Source organism: Coccinella septempunctata, chromosome 5, assembly GCF_907165205.1.
Source record: "Coccinella septempunctata chromosome 5, icCocSept1.1, whole genome shotgun sequence".
Classification (NCBI taxonomy): domain Eukaryota; kingdom Metazoa; phylum Arthropoda; class Insecta; order Coleoptera; family Coccinellidae; genus Coccinella; species Coccinella septempunctata.
The window spans coordinates 20,216,621-20,227,063 of record NC_058193.1 but is presented as its reverse complement, the minus strand read 5'-3'; the positions used below and the strand labels follow the sequence as shown (position 1 = coordinate 20,227,063).

At 36.7% G+C, this 10,443-nt stretch overlaps 1 protein-coding gene across 1 annotated transcript; it reads right to left on the bottom strand.

Annotated features, from left to right (window-relative positions):
- Positions 1 to 333: 333 nt before the first annotated feature.
- On the bottom strand, positions 334 to 10,216 carry LOC123313832 (dual specificity protein kinase Ttk). Its single transcript, XM_044898879.1, has 5 exons — positions 9,941 to 10,216; positions 8,906 to 9,721; positions 6,057 to 6,229; positions 5,749 to 5,966; positions 334 to 670 (listed from the first exon to the last, which is right to left on the bottom strand). The coding sequence occupies exons 1-5, from the start codon at positions 9,988 to 9,990 to the stop codon at positions 410 to 412; spliced, it is 1,518 nt and encodes a 505-aa protein (XP_044754814.1). The 5' UTR covers positions 9,991 to 10,216; the 3' UTR covers positions 334 to 409.
- Between the last annotated feature and the right edge of the window lie 227 nt (positions 10,217 to 10,443).

Genomic DNA, 10,443 nt, shown 5'->3' with positions numbered 1-10,443 from the left:
TTACATCAATGGATATTATTATATCTGAATAATTAATTTTGATGATTATATCTCGCCCTAATCAGAAGACTTAAATTTGGCAAGCAAGGCTTGAAGAAATCATTAATAAAAACACAGATTTATATCAAATTAATTGTTCTTTAGTTACAAATTTCATCAAAAAATATGGAATATTTTACTTCATAAATATAAGTTAAACATTGAAGTGTTGGTATTCTGCAACCAATTCATCAACTGTGACTGTGGCTCCTAGATTTTGCGTCGAAAATAAGGCTTTTTTTTATAGTTGCTAGATAAGAAGAAAGAAGAAGAAATCATTAATAAAAACACTGATTTATATCAAATTAATTGTTCTTTATTTACAAATTTCTTTAAAAAAATATGGAATATTTTACTTAATAAATATGAGTTAAACATCGAAGTGTTGGTATTCTGCAATCAATTCATCAACTGTGGCTCTAGATTTTGCGTCGAAAATAAGGCATTTTTTTATCGTTGCTATGAATTTGTTAGGTACTTTATAATCCTGGGGGTATTCTATGGCAATCGAAGGATTTGCTATGGCCATCAATTTCTTCATTGGGTGTGTGATATGTTGGAATGGTGTTTTTTTGTAAACAAGCTGATAAAGTATACATCCTAATGACCAAACATCCGATTTGACACTGATCTGAAAAAAATCAGGAAATACTGAATATTTGCACCACAGATTCGAATGACATAGAATAACAAAGGAAAATGAACCTTGACAGTGAAACACTGTCTGGACATACTATTGTACATGATTGCAAGTTCAAAGGACGACCGTTGGTGTATGGTGTATGGATGTAAATCCATAGTAGGTTGATTCCAACTAGGGCAACTAGTATGTAAATTGGAGATGACAATTCGAAGAATTGTCGAATGCTAGTCATGAATCAGCGAAGGAATTCCAAGAGAAGCTGGAACATAAAAACAATCTGTAGACCGGTTTCACAAGGGGAGGCCTATGTCCAGGAGTGGATACGAACAGGCTGTTGAAGAAGAAGAAGTTGAAGAAGACCGGTTTCGGGATTATTGTCCCTCGCCAGCAAAGTGCAATGCAACACATCCCAACCGGAGGATGATGTCCTTAAGCGAGAAAGGGGGGCCGCCATGAGGGATATTTTTCACCCCATCACAACGCGACACCTGTCCCATCAAGACTGAACCAAGCCTCACTTACTCTGTAGAATGCTACACACATGCGTGACTCCCAAAAAATACCACATGACCTGTAGTAGACGAAAGTAAAACTATTCGGAGAGTATAAAGGGCAGACCGCATTCGGTCAGGATGTACACAGTATTCCGCCATCAAGTCTCCAGGTATAGCTGAAAAAAATTGAAGGTCCATATCTTTACACCTGTTAACCACATATAATTATAGCTGAAACACATAAGGAAATGGGGACAATTATAGTTATTGATATAACGAGATTATTATACGATTTATAATATTCGAGGACATTGTTAGGTGAGGAGGCAACAGCCGAGTCACCCGCAATATCCGAGATCGCTAATAATCGAGTTACATTCAGAGCTTTATCATATCATTGACAACGGCGATGCGAAAATAAAACTAGAAGCATAGAAATACAAAAGGTTTTATTAATCTAAGGTTTTATCATAGACATATAGACATGGACTGTGCCTTCTCTTTATATCTATGCATGAAATACGGTCAAAAAAAGTGACAGAGAGAAACACACGTCGGGCATGCAGTTGTCTTTTTCTAGAATTTTGATTGGTCCACACTCACCTCTATGTGAACAAAAAAGAGACAGGTAAATGCCCGACGATCATTTCTCTCTATCTATAAAAAAGACATTTTCATGCTGACATTGCTCAGTCCATGTCTCTATGTCTATGGGTTTTATGTCGAAAAGTTATCATTGAAATAATGCAAGATTTTTGCCCGACGATATATTAGCTGCAGCCAACACTGGTTTAACTTGCTTAATCGGCGATATTTACGGCTATGGATTGAGTACTGGGAAATCGCGCTAAATCGAAAGAAGTGCCTGCTCGGTAATTAATCAATCTTCAGATTTTATACTTATGATCGTGGACGCTAAAGGCAAAGGTGTATCCATAAAATTTGAAAACTGACAAAATATTGTTGCATAATATGTTAATGAAAACTAGTTCTAATATTATTTAGTACCTATCAAACGTATTCTTCGTAAAAAACAAGGGACATTTTGTCTCTTTCGTTTTTGCCATAAAATGAATCGTTGTGGAAGTCTTTTATGCTCAGAATAGTTTTGATGAAAATCTTCTATACGCAAACTACGGAGCTCATTTGAAGATGTGAGTATTCATGGAGAGACAAATAACATATCAAAAATAAATTTTTTTCTCAGGCGAGCTGCAAACAAAAATTTAATAATTCCCCCAAAGTCATAATGAACTATTTTTTCAATAAGAAGGGAATCACAATCATGTAATAGCTCAGCAAAGAAACTCCTAGGGAAAAATCAGAGTAAGAAACTTTATATCTATATGTTACGGCTAAAGATAGGTGTGAGCATAAACTTAAGATTAGCCGGCTAAACTTAGGTGTATATTCAAGGATCGGCTAAAGTTCGATAAAATATTCATCTGCGTCAGGGCATTTCATCTTTAGCCGGCTAATGTGCACACTAACCAAAACGAAACGGCTAAAAATGTATTCGGCTAAAAACGGACACGCGGAGAGGGGATGTCTCATGAATGGTCGGATGGGATAGGACGAACGCACACGGCCACTATTTTGTTTAAATTTTTAGAATTGAAATATGCAAAAGAGCATCGAATTGTATTACATAACGCCCATGGGTTATCAATTCAACATTTAACGAGTTATTTTCATCTGTTTAGGAGATTAATGCTCTTCAAACCGAGCCTAATTTGTGAAAAACCATAATATGACCCTACAAGAAAATGAGATATTAGACAGGAAATTTTTTCCGCAAACAAAAGTATATTTTCCCTACCATTCAATAATTGGGTTTATGGAAAAATTACGAAATAGGAACTATAGTTTCTAAAGTTGCAATTTCTTTCCAACCAATTCTTTCGTAAAAAAGAACAAAAAAAAACTATGAACATGAACATAGTTGAAAACACTTTCTCTGGCTGATTTTGTTAAAAATTTCTTCCCGAGTCATTGAACATACGGCTTCCAAAATATGGCGTGTCGCCACCCTTGAATCATCCCGGGGGATACAAGTGCATTAATCGTAAAGGTTATCAGCCAAATCAAAGATTATAGAGTTAACTCTATAATCTTTGAGCCAAGTAGTCCGGTTAACAACAAACAAGATTGGGTACTTCTACTTATATTTTTCTAGAATTTAACCTTTGGTATTTGGAAACTAACATTAGCAAATACCCGAAGCTAAACCTAAGTTTAGCCGGCTAATCTTAAGTTTATGTTCACACCTATCTTTAGCCGTAACATATATAAAAAAAGGATCTATTGTTTTCATTTCACATGAACAGAAACGGATATTTTCAAAAATATAAATTTTGGCTCATAACTCGAATACAAATAATGAAGATTGAAAATTGCAGCAGAGTTTCTTTCTTGAAGAAAGATAACTGTATCAATATGACATTCATTTCTTTATATCTCTGACGTCCAGTTTTATAATCAAATTTAAAGTCACTTTGAGCTTAAAGCTTCCTTTAGGGTACGTTCATACCGAAGATGCATGGATGAGCGCGGTGGAGGTCGCGGTCGCGGACGAGGTTTACTTCGATGCCTGGCAGTACATGTCGAAGATGCTTTCCTTTCAGTCAAAGCTCATAAACGAACTGAAAAATAAATACGTTACCCTGGTGAATGTCACGTGATTTGAAGAGCGCCAATAAGCGTGCAAGGTACCTCGCGGCAACAGCCCGATCGCCATATAAAATCAAACTATTTTGTTCTGCTATCGACATCGCTGAAAACCGCGATGATAAGCGGCGAGGGTGAACGGGTGAAACATCCTTGGTATGTACGGTCTCATTAGAATATGAAGGTTTGTTTTGACATCGATGTAAAGATCGCGACCGCGACCTCCACCGCGCTCATCCAGGCATCTTCGATATGAACGTACCCTTACTGTCATTTTAACGGCCGGTTTCATAATCAAACCTTAGGTCCCTTTAATTTTAAAGCTTCAGTCCTTCAGTCATTAAAAATGACTGTAAAGGAACCTTTAAGCTTAAAGTGACGTTAAATCCGATTATAAAACTGGACGTTAGTAGGGTAAAAGGAAGCTTTAAAATTGAAAGAACTTTAGGTTTGATTATGAAACCGGCCGTAAGAGTTAAAAAGTTTTAGTTTATGTATAACCATCCTGCATACACATCTATTCATTTTAGGAATGTCAGACAACCGTATTAAGTAGGTGTCTCTATAGACGGCTGTCGTCTGACACCGGGTTTTGGACCGACATTTTTACAACTTTACAAATGTTTTGGTGGATAATTTGACCGCTAAGCGAAGTCTTACCTTTTTTATATAATTAAGAAGGGGATACAAAATAACTTTTTTTCATCACTGATCGTGAATTGAACTGTGCAAATGATTTTACTATTCTCCTCAATTTGGATTATTATTGAAAATTCATGAATTTTACAAATTCGCTGCATATTCATATTTCAAATATGGGATTTTAAATTGCTTCGTTTTTTGTGCACAAATTAGTATCATCAGCGCCCCTTGAACTGATGATTGGTTGTCTTCATAGATATGAACTGGCCTTAAAAACAGAGTGTGGACTCCTGAATGAGATAGAACGACTCTACTATACTCTCAAAACTGTCAAAGAATGGGGTTATATCATGTTTATCAAATAACACTAGCGCCTGATTCTCGAATGTAGGAATGCATGGGTTGGCATGGAAAAAGTGACATTTCCTATGGAATTGCAGATTCTGTATTCTCGAACTAAAACATAGGGACATATTCTTTTACATTACAGAGGAGAGTCAAAATAGACTCTCGATGCCAAAATAAAATTGCGCGTTGTTTGAATACCGGAATCGACCAGGCGAATGCAAGCATGAAGCTGCATTCGTAATCAATTCGAGGCCCGAAGTGCACTTCGGCACGGAAGTTGGCACGAAATTTACCAAACGCAATAAACTTGGAGCAAACTACTCAAAATGAATTGAACATGTAACTGATCAAAACATAAGCATTAGCATGATCCATAGCCGGCACGAAATTCCTTGCCGAAGTGATAGTTTGCAGCTTTCAAGAATTTTTTTGCCGATTTAAATTTCATTACGAATGGTAACAGAGAACGCCATCTGCTCAACTTCCGTGCCAAAGTTCACTTCGGCCGCGATTGATTACGAATTCAGCTTGAAACGTACCTTACGTACTGGTCAATAACGCTGCGTCTAATGCTGTACTTGTTCACATGAAACTAATTTTATTGTGATAATTTTCGCTCAGATAAAACATATAATTTTCTGTATGAGTTATGGTGTTTATGATCTGGAGAATCCTCAATCTCAAAACAAATTTAACAGCTAGTACTGATATATGTATATAGACTCTTAGGCCAGGCGCAAATAGAAACGCAGGTTGGTGAGGTGACGCAGCTTTTCCTGCGCTGCACGAACTATCTGACAAGTCACTGTCACACTTTATTTGCGCGTCTTGTTCTTTTCTATGTTTTACAAAAACTCACGCTGCGTCACCTCACTAACCTGCGTTTCTATTTGTGCCTGGCATAATTGTATTTACTTTATATTTCGGTTTTCCATAGTTTGGGCTTGAGTCACTTGCACTATATTCGCAATTCAAAGCTTCAGGGCTTATATAATTACTGGATCCTTCTGAAACATTTTTGATAACACTTGTGCTATCATTCGAAAGTGAGCTTGCAATGCCAAAATCAATCAATTTCAGTTTACCATCCACCATCAAAAAATTAGCTGGTTTCAAGTCAGAATGTATAATACCTGAAAATATACATATTTGAAAAGTTTTAATTTCATATATGTTAGAAATGCAAGAAAAAATCAAGAATTGAACATATTTAATATACATACCATCTGTATGTATTTGATGAACAGCACGTAACATTTCCATCCAATAAAAAAGAATCAAGTAAGGTGGAGACATTTCCTTATTATTCGATGATAAATCTCTCAAGATTTGGGATAAGTCCGCACTACCCATCTCCATAACAACATAAAGTTTCTTTTCTTTCACCAAATGTTCACTTGAAAGCATAAAATCTGAGTAAAATGAATATGTAAAAATCAATGCGATTAGCAACTAAATAGTGCTATACAGTTCGAGAGTAAGTTATGATAAGAGTTCATTATACGATTTTCACAAAATGAGTTTTTGAACCACGACACGTGTTTCGCTTTCACAATAGCATCTTCAGGTGAGTGAGGGTAAACATTTTACCTTCACTCATTTTATGAGAATCATATAATCTGTTTTAAGTTTAATTATGGATTTTCATCAAATATCGGCTACACCAATTTAATAGAGTTCATTACAACTGAAAGCTTTCGAATATGCAATTCGTTTCACAATGATAATATATTGAGAATATACTCTTGGTTGAAGAAACTTCAACGTTCCTTAGCAACGTTTCGGCGGACTTTTGCTGCTCCTGCTCAGCTGTAGTGTCGTGGCTAAGGGCTTGCACAGGATTAACGATATAAACTTTTCGGGCAGTCAATGAGTGGTGGGGATTGAAAAACCATGCAAAGTGCAAAGTAGAACATCTCATGCCGAAGAATTTACTCTTGGAGTGGCTCATTATGTTAAGATGAGCTCCTAATAGGCGAACTCCGGTTTCAATTTGGCTTACGGCCATTTTCAATAAACCTATCTATCCATCGTTTCACTTACTGACGATTGGAAACCATTCTAGAATATATCTACAGATAGATCATAGCAAAGGAATCAGATGGTTTTTCTATCTTCAGTAACTGAAACAATGGATAGATAGGTTTATGGAAAACGGCCGTTACCAGGGTAAGGGAGTCTTACCCTGGCGGACGTTAATTTCTCTCCTTCTCGTGAGACCATGTTTTAATCTCAAGAAACTTTAAGGCGTTGAACACATATGAGCGGCCGCGGCCACGATGACGATCACGATCGAGAAGCCGTCCCATGCAAATGTATTATTCCGCACATAATATCACGATCTGTTCAGCGATATAGCGGCGTTCAGTCGCGGTTGTCACGATCGTGATCGTGGCCGCGGCCGCTCATATATGTGTTCACCGCTTAAAACCTGAAAAACTAGTCGAGACTGGGGCCAATTCAATCGCGACGACCCAAACCTCCAAAGAAGAATGTGCAGAAACCTCGAAACATGAATGTGCAGATCTTGGGGTGAAACCGCCCTAGAGAAAGTACTGCGTCATGGCGAAGAAAAGGAGGCAGCAAAGGAAAGGAAATCAAATCTCCCTACACTTGCAGCCAAAACTTCGAAAAGGCTGCGCTCTGATGGCAGTACTCCTGATAAGGTCATGGTCGGTTTTATCTACAAGAACCCCGAAACCAATCTATCTACTGAGCAGCTTAACCTGGTACAATGCGCCATTCTGACGCAGAACCTTAGAGAGAAGAAAAAGAGTCCGGGATTAGTTCGTTACCTTCCGGACGGGTAGCGGCAATGAGCCGGATACCTCCGGAAACAAAGATAAGAGAGGGACTACTGCTGCCTCCTCTGCCAGAACCTTCAGCGGGCAACCGTCGAGTCTGACTCTACTCCAGGGAGGTGCACTCTCGAGAGGTCTGACTCTACTCCAACCACGAGTAAAGGTCCGCAGGTCACACACCGTACCAAGGACTGCTGGTAAAACGGCAAGGAAAGGGTCCATTATAGGGAAGAATTCTGCGACGTCAGGTGATGGCACAGCTAAATAAATGCCTACAAGCCAATGTGTAGCACTCGAAGGCTGGATCATATCTCCTTGGAAAGTGCATTCACATGAAAAATTTCTCGAAAAGTTTCGCCATTGGATTCAAAACCTGCTGAAATTGAAACTATTATAATATCCGCAAATTCCGCAAATCCCCTTCAATAAACGCTTAAAGAAATCACAATCCCAAGTCGCCAAAATCAAATGCATGACCGGTATTACACTGGTGTACTGAAAGTCCGCTGAAACGTTGCTGGGTAAGTTGGACGTTTTCTTCAAGTTCCTTTAACCAATACAGGGTGTTTCAGAATTAAGTTCCGTAAATTCGGAATCTTATTCATCGGATGATTTTACGATACAAAGAATCCATGGAATATGGGTCTCTGAGATACAGAGTGTGGAAATTTAAAAATTAATTTCTTTTTGTAAAATCAGCAGTTAACTTCAATGTCGCAATAAACGAAATAATTGAATGAGTAAACGTCAAATATGAAGCCTACTGAGCTGCCTCAACCTGTGTCTAGACAATTCTGAAGTAATCATAGAATTCCGTAGCTCTCTTAGATGGAAATTCATTTTATTTTTTATCTCAAAAAGTGTTTATCGCAAGTAAAAAACTCAAGACAACATTTTCACTGTGAATTATGTGGTAATTACGAAAATAATTTCAAATTTGAAAAAAAGCAAATTGGAAACAACAATTCCGAAGAATTGTCGTTCCAATGATGGAAGTCATCTTTATCATCCTGTATCTAAAAATTTAGTCATACGATTTTTTGTGGTCATTTTCTCTGTGGAGGTCAAATGCGAAATATGCCAAAAATTCAGGAAATTTAACCGAAAGTCATATTCCAATCAAATACTATTTTTTGCCAGGCTTTGGTTATCATCCTATTTGATAATGGGAAGGGAAGCCTCCTTTCAAAGGAAAGGATATTTCCTTTCAATATTGAAAAAAATTAGTAAAAACAAACTTCACAAATATGACATCATATTATTATACTTACTAATCATATAGCTTAATAATACGATCAAAACGTTGTAATCGATTGAGACAATCGATTTCTTTCAAAAAGCTTTCACGAGATGTTGTATCAAGATTGACACATTTAACTGCTCTATTCACTTTTTTGACCAAATCGAAGCATTGATAAACCTCTGAACTACCACCTCTCCCAAGTAGTTTTAGAATAACATAAGATATTCCTCTTACTACCACTTTAGAAAATTTTGTCTCAACCTGTCTTTGAGGAATCTTTGAAGTTGAAGCTGGTTCCCTTGGTTTAATTAAACTTGGAGGATGTATGGGTGTCCTAAACATCCCTGTCTTTCTTTGAGAATTGTTAGTAGGTACTAAGTTGATTTTCAGGTGATTAATAGGAGTTTCAGATCTGTTTGTTTCTTTAGAAGCTAACTGAAGAGATGATTTTGGGTGGAGAGTCAGTGTTTCTATTTTGCCAGTTTTCACTGGCGTATACAGGGACAGTTTTCCAATGCCAGAATTTAAATGTTCTGCGAGTCTTTTGTTCTCAATTTTTTTTGAAGTTTCACTAGGTAGACTTGTATAAATTACTTGACTTTTAGTAGGTGTTTCAATAGAATAGCATCCAAGAGTTTCATCTAAAATATTTCCAGTGGCTGCTTCTGTTATTGGAGTATTGTTTACCGAAGCCCCATCTTCTGAATCCTCCTTGATATTTGCTAATTCTTTAATATCACTTTCCAATTCTTCATCCTCATCCATAGGCATAACTTCCGGTAATGGCTCATTCATGGCCAATTCCATTTCCAGATCGAGATCCAGAGGTATGAATTCATACTTTCTGAAATGATTTTTATGGTCACTTTTGAACTATTGCTCCTTTTATTGAGGTTCAACTATGAAATTATGTATGTAGCTTCAAAGTGAATAATCATATATTTGATTCCCATTTATTTCCCATTAAAATTTTTACCATGAAATAACGAAATAATTCAGCAGTTAACCATTATAGGACATTACCAACCTCGTTGTACTAATCTTTTGTTTGCTAAATACTCACTTCGGTTTGCCAGAATCATCAGATTCATTACTATTTGTATGGGTATTCATATCTAAAAGTTTAAAACATCATGTACATGTAAGGAACACTGGTTTTTATTTTCAGAAAATTGAGTTAACCAGCTTTCAAATTAACACACTTTCATTTTTTGAAATATCTCAAGAACCATAAGAAGTGACATTCAAATTCAAGAAAGAATGTAAAAAAAGTCATGAACCAAAAATTCAAAATTGTTGTGAGGTAGTATAGTGAGGTTAGAAATAAAATCCACAGACAGATGTCTCTCGGTAATCTGTAATCTATGATAAAATCATAGACAAAGGAAGCTTAAGCTATTTTTTAGCGAGATATCGTTAATCGTTAGTAACCGCCAGTAACCGAGCAGTTACTTCCACCACTGCTGTCATTCTTAAATTTTTCTCCTCCATAAAAATGATTTAACGGCTCTCAATAATCATTGAACTAAAGAAGCTGAAACTTTAGTTCAATGTCAATAATATCGT